Raw genomic sequence first — 19,981 nt, 5'->3', positions numbered from 1 at the left:
CAGGGCGGTCATAAATCAAAGATGTTTTATCTTATTAATAAAAAACTGCAAAAATCTTTCACAAGTTTCTATGGAACTGTTTATGTGAGAAGCAGAAGAAATATTCAGGGCAGAGTCAATGGTTGAGAAAAGAAGCCTGGGGTTATTGGAGCTATTCTCAATAATATTGGCAAAAACTTTGATTTTTCTGCTTTTACAATGTCCTGGTATCTATACAGGCTGTCTCTCAGCATCAGGAAAGACACCTACAACCCATCTTTTTTCCACTTACGTTCAGCCTTCCTGTACTCTCGTCTGGCTGAATGAGTGGCCTCATTTATCCATGGGTCTGATTGTATTGTCAAGCTAAAAGTTTTAAATGGGGCAATCTCATCAAGAACGATTTTGCATTTATCATTATAAGCCAATGCAATCTGCTCGGTACCATCGCTGAGGGGGGATCTTGACACTTTTTTAAAAGCAATAGAAAATTGTTCTGTTGAAGATGGTTTAAATACACGACAACAGCGTATTGGAATAATAAATTTAGGATGGCGATAGGATAAAAGTATGTCAAATACAACGGGACAGTGGTCAGAAAAAAACGTGTCACATATTTCCATGTTTGACACTGGTAGACCTAGAGACAGCACAAGATCCAGCGTGTGACCCTGTTTATGGGTTGGTCCAGAAACAAACTGGGTAAAACTGAAGGAGTCTATCAAACTTAGAAACTCTCTGGCCAGTGGATTTGAAGAACAGCACACATGAATATTAAAATCACTAACAATTAAAATTCGGTCATAGCTCGGGACAATTCCTGCTAAAAAATTTAAAAAGTCTTGGATAAAATCTTTATGGTATTTTGGAGATCTGTAGACTGCTGTGACAAGTGTCGGTCGAAGATGCCCCACATCAAACAGCAAAAGTTCAAAACTTGAATAAGAGTCAGTTAAAACTTGTTTGCATGCGAGCTTCTTCCTAAAAACAGCTGCCACTCCACCACCATGTCTACCCATCCTCGGTAGATTAAGGTATTCATAGTCAGAAGGTAAAAGTTCGGTAAAACAGCTGGACTCACCGGCTCTCAGCCAGGTTTCCGTCACTAGCATAAGATCCAATCAAGTCAATCAATCAAGTCAATCAAAGCTTTATTGGCCACATGCAGGTTGCCCTGCAGTGGAATAGGACCAGCTACCATTCCAGCGTGGACGCAGACCCGCCATGTTCGCCCGCAGGAAATAAGCATCGAAGGCGTTTGGAAAGGGAGGGGGGATGAGTGTGTGCATATCAGTGTGTATGTATGTGTGTGTGTGTCCAGAGTTCAGCTGAGACAGTGTCCTTCGCCCTGCCAGGCTAAGTAAACAGTCTTCCAGCCAACCCAGGTGGCCTTGTATGGAATGGGAAGGAATAGACTCAACACAGTCGTTATCAGGGTGTTGTTGTTCAGCTCCAGCCTTGAGACCACAGCTGGCGCTGAAGGGGTAGCCACATTATGATGGTGATTTTTCTTTTGCAGCAACTCATGAGAATTTCAAGCTGTTTTTTAACACTCCGACACTGGTCTCTCAATCTCCCGTTGGATAGCTGCGAGTTTCTCCATGATGTTATTAACCTTCAGTTCCGTGGTCTTGTCACTCTTTTGCTCACAGAGCAGATTCTGAGACCTCACGACCGCAGCCAACTGATCCAAGATGTGATCCAGCTTCCGCCCAGAGGTGTTGTTCTGAGTGGATTCTTTCCTGATGTAATCCAATATACGCTCAGAGGTGTTATTCTGAGTATTCACTGCAGCCGTAAGCGCCTCCAAGCTGTTAACCATGCTGCACTCAGTGAGCCTTTTCTGAGAAGTCGCACCTCGTCCCATCGTTTCAATCCCAGCGGGCAGCTTTGTGGGGGTTTGAACAGCCGGTTCCGCTTTCTTAATTCTCCGATAAGCCAGGGCCAAGCCAGCTCCGATCAGCAAGAACCCTGTTATCATGGTTCCGAATAGGTAGATGTCTTCAGCGTCCTCGATCGACAGTCCCGCCAGGCACACGAGCCTCCATTTCTGCCACCCGTCCATCGTGTATCCGGCAGGGAAAGTCCCTCCAGGGCACTCTCCCGAGCCTAGACTTCTCGTTGAGAAAAGGGTGTCAATTGCATTCAGAGACCAGTTGATCAAATCCATAATTCTCTTTTAGGTTTTAGACACAGACTGTGAGAGAGTGTTCCAGGGAAAGTAATAATAAAAAAAAGCACGAGACAAGACAAGGACATAAGAAGCTAAGCAGGGGAGATAAGGGAGAGGAGAGGAGAAAAGTGCGACCGCCTTCGCTGAGAGCCAAACGAGAAGATCCAGGTTCCGGTTGGTGAAGAAATCCTTCAGAATGAAAGTTTTGTTTGCTAGCGAGCGAGCATTAGCAAGACTTATTCTTAATGGTGTCGGAGGCTCAGAGGCCGAAGTAGGAGCCCAACCTATCGACCGTAAGTTTTGAGGATTTACTCCACTCAAACGAAGATGGAAGGGGCGCAGGCACGGGGTTGTTGTGATGATCCCAACAACGGGTGTCAGGTAGGTGTAAGTCATGTCCAGAGAGGGCCAGTAGTTGGCGCCGTCGAATCCAGTTGCAGTAGTTTGGGATAATTTTCCAATACGTGCGAGGGTGGTCTTCACTCTCACCAATAAGCCACTGTGTTTCACACGACGTCTGCGACACCCTCTCAACTGGGGTAACACCGAAGCATAGCAGAGACAAGCTGAAAGTGGAACTCGTGGCAAGAACGGTGGGGAGAAGGTTCCCTGGTATCTATGATTACAATTAAAAGTTTTAAAATAAGAAGATCTTATCGCCAGAAGCGTTTGGCGGTCATATACACGCAGAGAGTTAGCATTTTTTAAGTCAGATAAAATAAATAACACAAATACAAGCAGAGTCAGACGGCAAGCCGTACACACTGGTGCCATCTTGAATCCAGTGAGGGTAACTCGCGCCAACATTGACCTCAATATGTTTCTATTTAGAATAGTATTCTGGTGAACACCAGTAGAAAAGGCATCTCTGCGGCGCTACCTGATAATACTCTCCAAAACTCTCGGAAGACCCAGTCCTTCTCTCTCTTCTCTAGCTGGAGAGTTTTCAATTTTACCCTCGGTTTTGACCTTTTCCAAATAAATCTACTCACTTGTTTGTTCCATTTGGAAAATTGGGCATCCAGGATATGGACTGGTAGTCCATATCCCAAGGGATAAATTCAACAATCTGGGTAATATGTTCATTTATATAACCTCTGGTCTCATATAATGTGTTTCATTCTCTTGTTAGATAGACTGACAAATATTTTTAATTTTCTGAATCCCATTTAAGTTTGTATTTTTGTCTGATATTTAATTTATATCCAGATTTTCCTCCAAATTATTCAAGGATGTATTATCTGAGTTTTGGAGGTATTATGTGTATTTTAGACCCCAGGTCCTACAAGACTGCCCAAAGAAGTCCTACTACTTTGTCTACTTCTATCTTAAACTTAAATATGATCAACCTATCTCCAATAATCAGCTATGTACCACAGGCCTTCAAGCTGGCTGTAGTTAAACCTTTACTCAAAAAGCATCTCTAGACCCAGCAGTTTTAGCTAATTATAGGCCAATCTCCAACCTTCCTTTCATTTCAAAAAGTTTCATACCAAAATCATCTGCAGAGGAATGGCTTATTTTAAGAGTTTCAGTCAGGTTTCAGAGCTCATCACAGCACAGAAACAGCTTTAGTGAAGGTTACAAATGATCTTCTTATGGCCTCTGACAGTGGATTCATCTCTGTGCTTGTCCTGCTAAACCTCAGTGCACAGTCAATTAAGGCAATATGGCCTATAATCCATATTGTGGCATAATTTGAATCATGTGCGGTAACAATAGATATCGCGATATATTCTTTTCTTCTTTATACCGTATTTTCTGCACTATAAGGTGCACTTAAAATCCTTTAATTTTCTAAAAAATTGACAATGCACCTTATAATCCAGTGCACCTTATGTATGAATTCTGGTTCTGCTTACTGACCTCGAACCGATTTTATGTGGTACACGGCGCTCAAAAATCTGTCAAAAATGTTTTAGTACGACTTTGGTAAGCTACGAAGCTGCACCGCTTGATGGATTGTCGGAGCGTTATGGCTACGGTACTCAGCAGCCTCGCGGAGGAATTTGGGTCCAAAACTCTGTCTGCTTCAGGTCCCAAAGTCATACGAACACTACGGCATCACTGAGAGTTAAAAACTGTCTAAATTATTTCATCTTTAAAAAAATGATCAGCGTTGCTGCTTTACCAGGTGTAACAATTAAGTTTAATGTCCAGGCATCCATGAAAACAGAATTTATTAAATTTTCAGAGTTAGAAGTTAGCAGGAATTTAGCTCGCTAGCTTCCACCTAAACATGATATAGCATGTTCTGTCTGAGAGATTTCTGAAAGAATTCAAACGTACAGCTCTGCTATCACTTCCAACATAAATGAAGACAGAAAACTAAACAGCAGTGACGTTTGTAGGGTTACTGAAGTGGGGCTAGCTGGTATATAATGATGTGCTACGTGATCGCTAGCGACACAGCTATGTTAGCATAACATAAACACAGTGAAGCTGAAGGATGAACGCTAACTTTTTTTCGATTGATAAAAGTAAATGTGAGGGTTCCTGATTGACAAATGCAATCGCATGGCAGGATGCTGTAAACGGACCAAACTTAAGTCAAGAGAACAACTGAGATAATCCATAAACAGTGTGAGGTTAGTTGCATGGGAATAGAGCAGCTGTGAGAGAATTAAACATTACTGAATCAATAATATAGAAGTGGAGGAACAGGTGCAGCTTGATGACACCACCAACATGTGCTATCGCGGTACAGCGGTATAGTCAAAATCTCTACCGTTTGCCAAATTCATATTGTTTCTACCGTATACCGTTTATACCCCCCACCCCTACATTCGATACTGTCACCCATAATATCCTATTAGAGCGATTAGAGCACGCTGTAGGTATTACAGGTACTGCGCTGCAATGGTTTGTATCATATCTATCTAACAGACTCCAATTTGTTCATCTAAATGGAGGGTCCTTTACACACACAGAGGCTAATTACGGAGTTCCACAGGGTTCAGTGCAAGACATAGCATCTCTGCACTGAATCACACTTGTTATTAATCTCTGGCTCTCTTGCACAGCATTTCTTTTATCTGTGAAGGTTCTCAGTCATCCAGGTCATCGTAGACTAAGGAACTTGGAAAGAAAAGCAACTGGACTTTAAGTTGCTTGAAGACATTTCACCTCTCATCGAGTAGCTTCTTCAGTTCTTGGGTCAAATGGTGGAGAGTCCCAGATTTAAGCCTCACTTAATGATCCTCTACTGAGGATCATTTGGGGGTCCATTGTCCCTCTCGGGGGGACAATGGACCCATTGAACTCATTGTGAGTGGGTGTTAAGACATCTGGGAAGGGATCTCAGAACTGGATTATAGATGGCAGACAGTTGGTGTCGTAAACCACCAACTCTGTTCAAAGATGGTCGCTCACAGTGGACATAAATGGCTTCTTTCACTCCTCTTTCAAACCATCTGTCCTCTCTGTCCAAAATGTGAACATTGGCATCCTCGAAAGAGTGACCTTTGACCTTTAGATGCAGATGGACCGCCGAGTCTTGTCCCATGGAGGTGGCTCTTCTATGTTGTGCCATGCATTTATGAAGTGGCTGTTTGGTCTCTCCAATGTAGAGGTCTGTGCATTCCTGCTGCACTGTACAGCATACACCACGTTGTTACGTTTGTGTTTAGGAGTTTTGTCTTTGGGATGAACCAGTTTCTGTCTGAGTGTGTTGCTGGGTCTGAAGTACACTGGGATGTCGTGCTTGGAGAAAACTCTCCTGAGTTTCTCTGATACACCGGCTACATAGGGGATAACAATGTTGTTGTGTTTGTCTTTCCTATCCTCCCTAGTTGATGTCTGATCTTTTTTTCTGTGCATCTTTGCTGACTTGATGAAAGCCCAATTGGGATAACCACATGTTTTAAGAGTTTCCTTTCGTGTGTGTGTGTTCCTTTTTTTCCCCCTTCAGGCTTAGAGGGAACATTTTCTGCCCGGTGATGTAGGGTCCTGATTACTCCAAGTTTGTGTTCCAGAGGGTGATGGGAGTCAAAGAGGAGGCACTGGTCTGTGTTTGTGGGCTTCCTGTAAAGTTCAATGTTGAGGTTTCCATTCCCTTCAATGCGCATGGTACAGTCCAGGAATGGCAACAGTTATCCTTTGTGTCTTCCCTGGTGAACTTGATGTTTTTATCCACAGCATTAATGTGAGCAGTGAAGTGATCCACTTCTTGGGTTTTGATTTTGACCCAGATGTCGTCCACATGTCTGTACCAGTGATACCAGTACCACTGGCAAAATTGAGTCCTTTGGCTAGCACTTTCTTTTCAGGTTTAGTGAGATTCCAGTCTGAAAAGTTCTTCACCCATTTTTCCTGACTGTCCTCGGGTGTGTGTTCTTCTCTGTGTTGTGTAGATTCAGACTCAGAAGTGAAGGTTTTTGAAAGCAAAGTGTGGAATTTTCTGCATCGTCTTTCTTTTCCTTTAGAGTGTTGGGCCCACTGAGCCTTGTTCACAAACTTGTGAACCTCTTCTAAATTAGGGGAGGGTAGAAATGTTTTCAGTTCCTGCAGAGTCTGGCTAATCTTGTTCCAGAGAGCATCTATAGTGAAATGGACCTTATCCTTTTACTTAGAAGTTGATTTTGTGCTCTCTGTAGAATCAACTGTCCTCCACTGTGTTCCCTAACCTTGTATCCAAGGCGCATGTACAGGGAGGAATGCCCGTTCTGCCCAATACAGTCTTAGCGCTGGTTTGCTGTTGAAATGTGTGGGCCATCCTTTCTCACACAGCTGCATCACGCGAGCACATGCGCTGTGTCTCTTTAGCGTTTCCCTCAGCTGCTCCAAGAAATTGTTGCTTGCTGGCAGATTGTCCATTATCATATCCATGCAAATATTTGTGCTCTCCAACAACTCCTTGTCTTGAGATGTTTCTTTTGGCTTCACTGGAGATCGTGAGAGCGTGTCAACTGTCCACAAGTGCATGCGAAATTGAGTAGGAATATCGCATGAGGCGCATCCTAAAGCATTGAATTCTGGGAGGGAGTGCATCCAGTGTTTTTGCCCCCAGCAGACTCAGCAGCAGCTTATGGTCTGTTTCCATTTGAAAGTGTTTGCCAATAAGAAAGTTGCAGAACCTCTCACAAGCACAGATCAGACCGAAAGCCTCCTTTTCAATCTTTTTTTTTTTCCCCCCGCCTGTCCCGTTTGGTTCTTTTGCCATCCAAATTATTGTCTAAAGGCCAAGAAAGATGCCCAACGGATTTACTTTACCATATGGACCATCCCGGCCTTGCCACATTGGTCCATTTGATTGACCTTTTATTGTTTAGTTTATTTTATTTTCACTTGCTACACATGGGACAGACATGACTGGGAGAAAGAAAAACAGCGGGGGAAGAGGAACGGTGATAAATTGGCAAAAAACAAAAACAAACAAAACAAACAGATAAAAAATACATATATCAATCACCTGGATCACCTGTTGAGAAAGAAAAAAGAGAAAAGAGGCAAAAAAAGAGAGCAATATAATAAACAACATCATCACGATGATCTATGGGAATATAACAGTAAATACTAAATATTAAACATTATTGTGCAGCACGCAAGATTGACAGCGCACAGTGTGCTTTGAGGTAGCAGCCAAAAAGGGTGTAGTTTGTGTGTGTGATCACCTGTGTGTACACCTGTGAGCATGAGCGCGCTTGTATTTAAAAGGTTCCTTCATGTAATGATCTGCTAGAGGGTGTGGGGGGCCAGAGCCCCGTCCTCCAGGGCATGAAGCAGGTATGGAGGAGATCCAGGCTCCAGACATCCAGAGGCTCCCAGAACACAAGAGACCAAGGAAGTCCAACAGAGGGGCAGCCGCGCCACTATCCCAGAAAGAGCTGAGGAGAGCCCCAGGGGTCACTCAGCAGCCGCGGAGCAGAAGCCAGGGGGGGTTGCAGTGACGTGCCCGTGAGCTCCGCCAGCAGCCAGCTGTGCCAGAGTGGCCGAGAGGCCGAGGGCACCCCACCCCCCGAAGGGGCCTGAGCGAGCCCCAGGCTCCAGACCCCGACAAGCAGCCACCAGGAGTGAGCCGGTGGGTACCTGGACACCCATCCCTGGTCACCAAGAACCACCAATGCACCGATGTCTGAGGGTGTCTGCCATTGGCAGGGGGAGTGGTGGGGGGAGATAGGCCTCCAGGGCCTGAGATGTCCCTAGAGAGGTGGCGTCTGATACCCGACCTGACATATAGACACAAACAAGGGTACCCTTGCCCCTGGAGGGGGAAACTGCACCCAGACCCAGGTAGTGTTACCCTCTTCCCTGGGGTGGAGAGAAGCAGACCGCCAACAGGCAACAGAGAACGGGGGTGTGTGAAGACTCCAAACCTCCCTCCACCCGCTCATATGTAGTGCTGATGCATGTGTGTTCTAAGGTGCATTTAAAACCCAGGAGGGCTTGGAGCTACCTCCTTTTCAACCTGAGCGTATCTCTGTTCTGTTGCAGTGAGGGAGTGTGACGTGTAGGCAACAGGTCTCCACTCCTCGTCCCATCTTTGAAGCACCACACCCCCCGAGCAATATGATGAGACAGCAAGTCTCTTAGAGGTTTGTCTCTCTCTGCAAGCAGTGGGATAAACTTTCCAAGCTGGTTAACCCTTCCCAGAAAGCTCCTGAACTCACTCACGCTTTGTGGCTCCTTCATCTCACAGCCTAGGTCTTGCTTGGGTCAAGGCTGATACCGCTGGCTGAAAGAACATGCCCTAAAAATGTCACCCGCTGTTTCATGATGTCACACTTGTCAATGTTTAGGGTGATGCCAGCTTTTTGGATCCTGCCCAGCACAGCGTGTAGGTGAGAGTCATGCTCCTCCTGCGTTCTGCCCCAGACCAGCACATTGTCCATGTGGCAAACCACCCCTTCCATACCATCTGTGACCTCTGTGACCATCCTGTTCTGGAAATGCTCTGGTGCTGAAGTGATCCTCAAGGGCAGCCTCTTGAAGTAGTAACGCGTGATGAAAGTGACGTATTTGGCTGAAATTTCCGTCAGAGGTATTTGGCAGAACCCCATGTTAGCGTCCAGCTTGCTGAATATGCTGGCTCCAGCCAATCTGCCTAATTCTTCCTCCACCAATGGCAGTATTTACTTCTTTGGACACACAGACTCATTACGGTGTGTAAGGTCAACACATATGCGCACGGCTTCTGTCTCTTTGGTACCACCATGCCTGAGCACCAATCAGTTGACTCCTCAATCCTGCTGATCACCCCCAGTTGTTCCATACAGGCCAGCTCCTCCTTAACCTTATCAATCAGAGGTAATGGGATCCTCTGTGGTGTCTTTAAGGAAAAAGGTTGAGCTCCAGGCTTCAGTTTAATGTCGTATGGCTGACATACTTCTCCGAGACCACTGTATAGCTTTGGGTAGCACGTTTTGAGTTTCTCTATAGTTATGCTCTCCAGACAAGCTCCAGCTTGCTAATGGCAGGTCTCCCCAGCAAAGCAGTGTGCAGGTGTCTGATGACGAAGACATCTTCTAATATTTCTTTGTCTCCCTTCCTCAGTGCAAGCTCACTGACACCAACGACATCCAACAGACTCCACCCGGGACCCAGCAAAGCCTTTGTTGGTTTGTGGAGACTGGGGGGATGGTTGTGTCTGTAGAGTTCCTTAAACACTTTAAAGGGTAGGACTGTCACATCAGCACCTGTATCAATTTTAAATGACACGTTCTTGTTATTTATGCTTAAGTCGAGACGCCACGGTTCACCTTCACACTTAACGCTAGCTAGGAACAAACCATGTTCGTCCTCTTCAACCTCATGCATGGTTTTGGTGCCCTGCATATGTGCCTGTAATGTACCTTTTCCCCACATTCATGGCATTTTACTTCATGTGCTGGACAATCTTGCTTTGAATGGGATGGAGTGCCGCCACATTTATGACACGTTGCCCCTTTCTTGCCGTCTTCCTGGAACCCACGTGTTTTAGCTTGACGACTATCAGTCTGAAGGAGTTTGATTCTAGCAGGCTTACGACTGATTTTGTGCACTCTATCTACGGACTTAGCATCGCTAGCCTCAGCTCGTAAGGAGGATTGTTGTCGCTTCACGTCTTCATTTTGCCTCACCATGTTGATAGACTTCTGCAGGGTCAAATCTGGGTCAAGCTGCATGTGTTCAGACAGCCATTTGTCCGTGAGACCGACAACGAGCTTGTCACCGATCAGTTCTTATGTAGCACTCCATAGTTGCAGTGTTCCGCTTGTGCATACATGCATGGGGTGATCGTAGCTCAAGAGTTGGCAGTTTGTCTTGTAATCGGAAGGTTGCCGGTTCGAGCCCCGGCTCCAACAGTCTCGGTCGTTGTGTCTTTGGGCAAGACACTTCACCTGTTGCCTACTGGTGGTGGTCAGAGGTCCCGGTGGCTACAATGTAGCTTGCCATCACCAATGTGTGAATGGGTGGATGACTGAATGTAGTGTAAAAGCGCTTTGGGGTCCTTAGGGATGAAGTAAAGTGCTATACAAATGCAGGCTATTTTACCATTTTTACCACACAGTGCAGCCACAAAAGCATCCACTCTCCCTGTCCCTGCATGTTGAATTTGGTACATTCGTAGATCACATTTTTCTTCACAATGAAAAAAGCCTGGAATCCATCACGTACCCCCGCATACATTCTCCTTTGCTAGACTGTTAAATGCAGACGGTGAAGCACATCGTCTGCCTCATCTCCCATGCAGTAAATTAATGTGTTGACTTGGTTCTCTTCCAAACCCACGTTCAAATTACTGGCGAGACGGAATCTTTCGAACCTCCGTATCCATTTGGACTACTCCTGTGGCTTTGAAAAGTCAAAGGGCTCTAGTGGCTGGACGCTGAATGTCACGCTTGGCCCCGCCGGCGCTCTCTGTGCAGTTTTATTCACCATATTCTCCCTCTCGTTTTCCGTGAACTCCGAAAGATACAGGTTAGTTCTCTCGAGGTTGTATGGATCAGTACAGAACTTCTGACACCATGTCGTGTTATTAATTATACTCGGGTCCAGTGTATGAATTATAACCAACTCTTTATTTCGTTGTTCTTACTCTGTTCAACATAACATTCCATTTTTGGTCAAACCCACCGGTGTCACCCTCTAGCTGCCCTCAGGCTAAACTACACTGACTGGCTCTATTAACATTTACTGTGCAATGCAATTACACCACAGTGTAATGTGTGTCTTATGTTGTCCTGTGTCTGTCAGCCCTTAATAAATCCTGTTTGGCCTTCATCTATTAGGCCAGGGATTAAGAGTTCCAATCTTCTAGTAACTATTGACGTAAATAGTTTATTCTCTACATTTAAGATAGAGATTGGCTGATTGGATTCACAATACTCCTTATTCTTGCCTTCTTTTCGTAATATTGATATTACAGCCTCTTTCAATGAGTGAGGCCTTTATAAGTGTCCAGCTGACTGAATCCAGTAACAGGGAGCTAGCCGTTCTTTAAAGATCATTCATTTGAGTAGCCATCGCTCCCTGGATTTTTGTTTTCAGCCTACTAATAGCCTTGTATAGTTCTTCTTTAGTGATTGGTGAAGTTAAGGTGTCATTTTGAAAGATTCCTACAGAGGGGAGGTCTAGTTTAGGTAAGTAATCTATCTTTTCTCTTTCATCCACCTATTCAGCCTGGTTGTATAGAGTTTCATCGTATTCTAGAAATACATTTTGGATTTTACTGCGGGTCATAATTTATTTCTTTGTTAACTGGATGACAATTATGTAATTTCTTCTTCGTCTGTTTTACTGGCAATTGGCAACCCATTTAATTAGAGCAGGTAGTTGTACTGCCCCTCTAGTGGAAGAGAATGTAATTGTTCTGCCCATTACTCACGCCAGTTGCTTAGAGTACCAATCAGGTGGAACCAGAAAATCTTCCACAGCACACCTGATCATTTCTCGCAGCCCTCAGTGGTTGGGAAACACTGGTATAGACATAAAGTTAAATAGCATTAGGGTGAGATAGGTCTGCTCTTCCTATTTTACTATGCAGGACACAGAATCAATCTGTAATATTCATTTAAAAAAAGTCAATTTTCGAGTACACCTTATGGGCTGCCAAATAGTGCGTGTAATCATATTCTAATGGGTGTGCGTGCCTCCACACATTGCACAGGCCTTTAGCTTTGATAAGAATGTTAAGATTCCTAAATGTATTGTTTCTAATGTGAGGGTATATTCCAGTCTCCTCCACATATCAGGATTCTCTCACTCTCAGAGGTAATCTTGTCAAATATTAATTTAAAGAAGTTTTGGTCCCTCTCTGGAAGTGCATACACATTTACTAATCTTACAAGAATGCTGTCTATCCTCCCTTTAAAAATCCTGTATCTACCTTCTTTATCCTCATCTTTCTCAATCATTTCAATATTTCCGGTGTTTGATATCAGGGTAATTACACCTCTTCTCCTGCTATTATTATGTGAGCGGAAGAAGGAATTTGTATATCCAAACTTTTTTATTTTTTCATACATATGCGTAGACATATGTGTTTCTTGTAGAAATATCATCTGTGTCCTGTCCTTTTCAATTTTGCATGCACTTTATTTAACTGGATTGCCGAGGCCATTCACATTTATTGACATGATTTTCAAGTTACTCGGCCCATTCATTTCTTATGTTAATGATTACAGTAGACCCCACAAATGGACAAATAATAGGAACAATGGCTTTATGAACTACTAATCTAATAAAGCATGAAAAGCAAATTAGAAAGAATACCTGTGACTCCCAGTATAAGGGAAAAATGTCTCTCCCATCTTGACCCTGTTGACAGGTCTGTGGTTGATACCTCCATAAGCAGAGGGCAGTATTTAAGGATTGACAAATGGTAAAATTGCCTCCATCCTAATTGCCCAATATCTTTACTCCTGCTGCTGGTGCCACTCCTCGGTTCTAATGAGTTGAAGAGGCTATGACATCACGTACTGAATAGGCATGGTGACAAAAATGTCTTATAATCTGAATTATTTATCTTCACTTCTTTGAAACTCCCTCAGCCTTTCCTTTACTCTCTGTGCCTTGGCAAGACTCTGCAGTGTCTTCCTCCAACAGTGCTGCTGGTGCCTCCGTGTTAGATTTTTAAGTGTTATGATCTGTCTTTCTTCCATTGTCTTTTTCTGGCCATTTTTGTAGCAACACACTACTTTCTGCAGTACAATACTGTTCAACTGATGCTCACGAGGGTATGGTATCACAGTGTGTTCCAACACTGCTTCTATGCAGACAGAGGAGGTTGTAAGTAATCCAGAAAAGTTGGAATACCTGTAGGAATTAGCAGCACCAGCTTTAAAGGCTTGATCGACCTCCAGTGCTGCAGAACAGCTTTAAATTGTTAACCCGTGTTGTGTTCCCTGAAAAGGCCTTTTACATGATTTTTCAGTTTTGAGTAACCTTATCTTTTTTAAACCTCAGGCAGTTCACCACTTATCTTTGTAATATTTCAATTCATCTGACTTGAATGACTTGAATTGCAATAAATAACTGGGAAAATTGGGGTGTTCTTTCACGGTTCTGGATCAGTTTTGACCCAGTATTTTGAGTTTCTCGTGTCTTTAATTTTGTATTTTGGATTGTATTTTGATTCTTTTACATTGTTGACCATTATGAGAATTATAGGTTTCTGTTTATTCATGTTTTAGGATTTGCTCTTTGTTTGTGTCTCATGTTTTGCATAGTTCAAGTTCCATGTGTTATATTCTGTCTGCCTCTCAGTCTTCGTCTTTGTTTAGTGGTTTCTTGTTTCCTGTTTTATTGTGAAGGTCTGTGTCTCATGTGAGTGTGTTCAGTTCTACTGCTCCCCTGTCTCGTTAGTCCAATTTCTCCCAGCTGTGTCTCCCTCCTGTTGCCCATTCCCTGATTACAACCCTGTGTATATTAGCCCTGTGTTTTCCTGTGCTCGGTGTCGCGTCGGACCCTCAGATCCTGCCTGTGTGTTCCAGTTTGTGTTTTGCTGTTTGGTTTCTGTTTTGTTTGGTGCCAGCAATAAAGCTGAGGTTCTCAGTTACATTTCCGTCTCTGAGTCCTGCACTTGGATCCACATCTCCACCTGCCCGCACAAAGAGCCCTGACAGTTCTAAAACTTTTGACCGTGTATACCCATAATATACTGACAAAACGATGTCAACCAAATATGTGCACCGTCATTTGGCATATAGCAAAAGGTTGTCATGTATTGAAACAAAATTAACAAAGTAATTAAAGCAATATTTTGCTGTAACGCTTCAGTGACTGTAAATTAGCTTAATGTGAAAATGAGATAGAAGTGTAAACATATGAACAATGTCAAGTTCATGTCCAGATGTGGGCTTTATGGATAACTGGACAGCTTTGTGGAAAACTGTGATCCAAGTTCAATGGAAACAGAGTTTTTTTTCCATGGTAACCGCTTAGTGGGAAAAACATGTTTGTTACAGTTTTCGGACATCCTGCTGAAGATGATGTTGTGAATACATGTGTGTGTGTGTGTGTGTGTGTGTATATATATATATATATATATATATATATATATATATATGTGTATGTATGTATGTATGTATGTATGTATACACACTGATTTACTAAGGATGAAACATTTTGAAAGCAACAGTGTTTGTCCTTCGACACATTTACACCTCAAAATCAGCTCAGTCAGTCCGACTGGGTCTGACTAATATCACAGGTCCATTTATAAACTGACTGATCTGTTTCTCCATATTTTTATCTTCAGAGTCTGTCTCCTCAAGTTCAAGGAAAAGGAAGGTGGACAAGGTAAGGAGACATAATGAGAACAACCTGACAAAGTATTTACTTTATATCATAGTTTACATCCATCAGTGTCAGAATTAAATTAATGAAGCTTAATCAAACCAACAGTTTATTAAGATGTTATTTAACACAGGTTCTTTGTACCACATAACTCCTGCAGTGCATCAAAATAATCCTGTGTTTAAATGTAAATGATCTTCTGTTCTCATTTTGTGCTGCTGGTTTCCTCAGACTGAATCAGCTGGATCAGTGATGCCCAAAAAGAAGAAGACAGAGAACAAAGTTTCATCCCTGAAATCAACTGGGGCCACCAAAACTACCAAGGTAGCTGCTATTTCCAGACTGTAGGCTTTAAAGTTCCTTTATTGATCAACTGTTATTCAAATCCTTAGTAGATTATAAGGGAACAGATGAATGAAGTGAGAAAACTAATTAAATAACAAGTGAACAGATCAATACATTCAGGCAATACAATAAGCAAATTAATAAACCAAGGGGACCACTTAATGAACCATCGGATGAATAAAAATAAATAAATCTCTGGTAGTTCACATCCATCACTGGGAGGATAAACTGATGAAGCATTCATCACTTTGTGTTTAAGCACACTGTAAATGATCTTCTGTGTTACTGTTCTGGTTTCCTCAGGCTGCTGCACCAGAGAAGCCCAAAGAGAAGGAGAACAAACAGAAAGCTAAGAAAAAAGGTGAGTTCACACTGAAGTGTTATTTATGTCATGTTACCACTTCTTCAGATGATCTGTGAGCTTGAAGTGCGAACAGAAGCTTTTGGGGTCACAGGTGATAATAAAAAGATATTTTCCAGTTTAATGTGCAGTATTAGGTCAAACTTATCCCACTGTGGTCAGAAATCTATGTCCACTCTTCATGGGCAACAACATTCTGGCTCCCGTGTTGTGATTTCTCAAAGGTTTTTTTTCTGATTTGCAGTACAGGCCTCTGTCTGAAGCATGTGAGTCAGAATACTGTAGCTCCTGTGAAAAATAGAGTCTCAAATCAGAAGGACTTCACTCCCTGCTATAATTCTCAAACATGCATCTTAAAGCTGATAACTCGTAAGCTGGAGAGGAAATGACCTTTCACTAATTTAGATGACCTCTAACTTTCTGCTTCTTAATTCAGATCAAACTGAGGTTATTGTACTCGGCCCTGAAAATCTTAGAAATATGGTATCTAACCAGATTCTTACTCTGGATGGCATTACCTTGGCCTCCAGTAACACTGTGAGGAACCTTGGAGTCATTTTTGACCAGGACATGTCCTTCAATGCACATATTAAACCAGGTTATGCAGCAGTTAGATTGTTTGAAGGGCGGAGCTCAAGAGAAGAATGTGATTGGTCACTTTACCAGACTAAAATAAAGTGAGAATAATTCTCTGGTTTCATTACCATAGAACCCAAGTGATTACTTCAATATTTCTTTTTGTTTTCAAATTAAAATGAAATACAGTGATCCCTCGCTATAATGTGGTTCTATGGCGTTATTTTTGTGCCACTATTCTGAGGGCACGTAACAAAAATTTTCAGGTGCAAGTGTTGCATTTTGAGGAGAAATTTATTTCGAGTGAAGAAAAGCTAAATTTGAGTGAACAAAATTCATTGCTGCGTGCACAAACTGTATTTCAGTGTTTGCTATTATCCACACACACACAATAGCAGCCCCTCTCGCTCTGTTTTTGCATTTGCGCTTGCTCGCAATGTGTTCCTTTGTGTAGTCGGACGATTTTTTTGTCCGAAACGTTAGAGCACTTTTGCAAATATGTGATGTCTTGATAAATCGAGCAGATATTTGAAGTTTACACAGCACCATTCTCGCATGAAAATATCTTCAAAGTTTATTTTGTGACCCAGAAAGAGTAATATTTCAAACTCCGCCACTCTGTGTTCCTCCGCCACTGCCTCGTTTGAGTTTTGGACGAAATGCATTCTGGGATATTGCATTTCGTCATTTCGAGCTGATTGGAGACCAAAACAGCCAATCAGACTTTTGCATCCAAGTCTGTGATTGGCTGGTTTTGTGGCACAAATATAACGGTGTACAAAAAAAGTTGAACGCGCACGGGCAGAAATGTTGAGAGTGCGAGCAACACATTGTGAGCAAGCGCAAATGCAAAACCTGAGCAAGAGGGGCTGCTATTGTGTGTGTGGATAATAGCAAACACTGAAATACAGTTTGTGCACGCAGCAATGAGTTTTGTTCACTCAAATTTAGCTTTTCTTCGCTCAAAATAAATTTCTCCTCAAAATGCAACACTTGCACCTGCAAATTTTTTTTCACGTGCGCTCAGAATAGTGGCACAAAAATAATGCCATGCGGTTCACCTTTCGTAGCCTCGCTGTTTCGTGGATTTTGTTTTGTGCAATTTTGCAGGCTTTTTTTTTTTTAAACAGCGCATTGTGTTCTGCATCCTGATTGGCTGTAGACCATTGTCAGTCAATCTCATCCTGTGTCTCCTGTCCAGTACAGAATGCGTTCAGCTTGTCAAATTTACATAAATCTTCGATCGCTAGCAGTGTGACTCTGAAGTGCTGTACTGTATGTTTATTAGTTTTCTCCCCAACAAAAACAATGTCCATGAAACATTTTGCACCGTTAAAGGCACGTTTGGTAGCACCCACAAGACAGAGGACGATGCTAACCATCGCACAAAAAGTTGGACTTCTGGAGATGCTAAAGGAAGGTAGAAGTTACCATATTTTTCACATTATAAGATTATAAGGCACTTTAAGTAAAACAAAACAGTGAGTCAAACTTTACTCAACTCATTCTTCTTGCTTCCTCCACTTTCTTGCCATTGATTCATTAATGTTGAATTCTCTCACAGCTGCTTTATTCAATGTTCTGGACCTGAAAACAAGGTTTGATCTCTGGTTTCATTCTATAATACTGGACTTATTTTTCTACGAAGGTTTGAACTTTGAGAGTGTTTAAACAAGAGAGAAAAGTGTGAAAATGTTCATGCCTTTCTGAGAAAAGTGTATAAAGTGTGTAGTGAGGAGTTTTACAGCCTTAAAACATCTGTAATAATTGTAAAAAAATAAAGCTGGCTACTTCACAGATTTCACCTGTCGCGGGTTATTCTTAGAACTTAACTCCGGTGATAAACGGGGGGCCACTGTATAATGAATTAAAAATGTTTTCTTGTATTTTGAAATAAAAGCAATGCAGCAAGATTCCAATCAGTCGCTATAATTTTTTTTTCCTCAGGACAAAAACATTTTGTGGATGAACACCGAAACGAGCTGATCCAGAGAGTGAGCAACATCGCACCGATTCTGGATGACCTCCTACAAGAAGACATTATCCACCAAGAAGCTTACGATGACATCAGTGCTCAGAGGACCTCTCAAAAGAAGATGAGGGAGCTCTTCAGCCACATTCTAAAAGCTGGTGATGCCTCCAAAGAAGCCTTCTACCAAGTCCTTAGGAAACATGAAAAGATGCTCATTGAGGACCTCACCCAAAACAGTACAAAGTAAAGCCAGGGTCTCCTTTTGGATCAGGAACTGACCTGATGTTTGTTAACTTTTCTAGAAAAACAATTTACAGGTCCATTAACCCAGTAGCTGTTATCAACACTCTGTCCCCAGAATAGCTTCTTCACACAGGGTGCAGCCAACATCAGAGCACTACAAAGAAGGGCCTTGATACTCTGAAAAGCACAAAGGAGACCACACATCTGTCACATGTTCCTTCATCAGATCAAAAAGGGGAGTGACGGTGGAGGAACACTTCAGACAGAAATTATGGTAACATCTGACCTAAAAATCAAGTCAGCTCATTGGTTCTTGGCATGGGGAACTATTCTATGGCCATGGCCTTCACTTCACTTATCACTCAAAGTACATCACTGTCATACAAGCAAACTGACATTTAATCAAATGAATGCTCAGTCAGGCTGCAGACAGGGATTCAAATAGGGAACAAATGTAGCACAGAAACAGCTTTAGTGAAGGTTACAAATGATCTTCTTATGGCCTCTGACAGTCTCTGTGCTTGTTATTTTTTTTAAACATCAAACTTGATTATGTTACCAAAAAAGCACTGATGTGAATAAAGGAAAAAAATAACTTTACATTGTGTACAAAAATCTGAAATGTGTGTTCCTCATTATCAACAAATCCATCTATGATTAATTTAAGAAACTCCTTTGTGGCTATATTCTTGTTCAGGTATGAAAATGTCTTTAAAGATGCCCTATCTATGCCATATTTTGATACTGTCTGCCATGTAACTTCCTCTAGTTCCCAAAGCCTGGTTGTTCCCATCTATGGATGTAACATTCATGTGAGAAGCTCTATCTTTGTGCTGAACTGTGTATTCATCCTGTAGTTAATCTTATTCCTTTGTATGGTGTGTGTTGGAGTAGTGTGTTGTAAGTGTTATCTCCCAGTGTCCACCTCACCTTACAGTATGAAGCACCTGGAGACACCTGTTGTTGTGATTTGGAGTTATATAAATAAAGTTGAACCAAATCCTCACATGTGTAAACTGTAAAAACTCTGCTTCAGCTGTGCTTACTTATGTGTGTTAAGAGACGACAGGAAGTGTTCTGTACAGTTGTAGAGCCGTTGTGGACCAAACCATTCTGTATGAGGATGGGGTAGTTGGGAGCTGTGACTCTGAAACTGCCTGTTAGGAGGATCAAGATTTAACTCTGAACAGTCAGTGCTAAAAATCTGTGTGTGTGTGTGTGTCTGTTATTATCAGTCTGTATGTGGCAAGCAAACGAGATCAAAGATTATTTAAGTTGATATATCCCCCTGCACTAACATCACACCTGTAACACACTCTGAATAGTGAAATATGATCCTGAAAAGCTTTCCCGCCTTCCTCGAACTACTGGCTGCTTTGAAACTCATAAAGAAACTAAGCTGTGGCTGAAACCAGCAGGAGTGAGTATTATTTAAATGCTTTCCCCTGAAAGTTGTTAGAAAACAAATGTATTAAAGTTAAGAATTTTACATATATAAACTATTGTTGATCTTGTGGTTTGAACAAAGAAATGTGAGAGCAGATTATCGCCTGTTATGGTTTCTGTTTCCTGTAAGTGCGTGTCATTAGGACAACAGGAAGATGATTGTTTCAGG

At 42.4% G+C, this 19,981-nt stretch overlaps 1 protein-coding gene across 1 annotated transcript in view; it reads left to right on the top strand.

Annotated features, from left to right (window-relative positions):
* Positions 1–19,336, top strand: part of LOC134636708 (uncharacterized) — a 40,254-nt gene extending 20,918 nt beyond the window's left edge. Inside the window, exons 11-14 of the mRNA XM_063486826.1 lie at positions 14,832–14,872; positions 15,101–15,193; positions 15,518–15,575; positions 18,099–19,336. Of these exons, the coding sequence (XP_063342896.1) occupies positions 14,832–14,872; positions 15,101–15,193; positions 15,518–15,575; positions 18,099–18,370 (464 nt within the window). The 3' untranslated portion in view covers positions 18,371–19,336. The remainder of the gene's footprint in view (positions 1–14,831; positions 14,873–15,100; positions 15,194–15,517; positions 15,576–18,098) is intronic.
* Positions 19,337–19,981: the final 645 nt, after the last annotated feature.

Source organism: Pelmatolapia mariae, linkage group LG10_11 (assembly GCF_036321145.2).
Source record: "Pelmatolapia mariae isolate MD_Pm_ZW linkage group LG10_11, Pm_UMD_F_2, whole genome shotgun sequence".
In the NCBI taxonomy this organism is placed as follows: Eukaryota; Metazoa; Chordata; class Actinopteri; order Cichliformes; family Cichlidae; genus Pelmatolapia; species Pelmatolapia mariae.
This window is presented reverse-complemented; position numbering and strand designations above follow the sequence as displayed.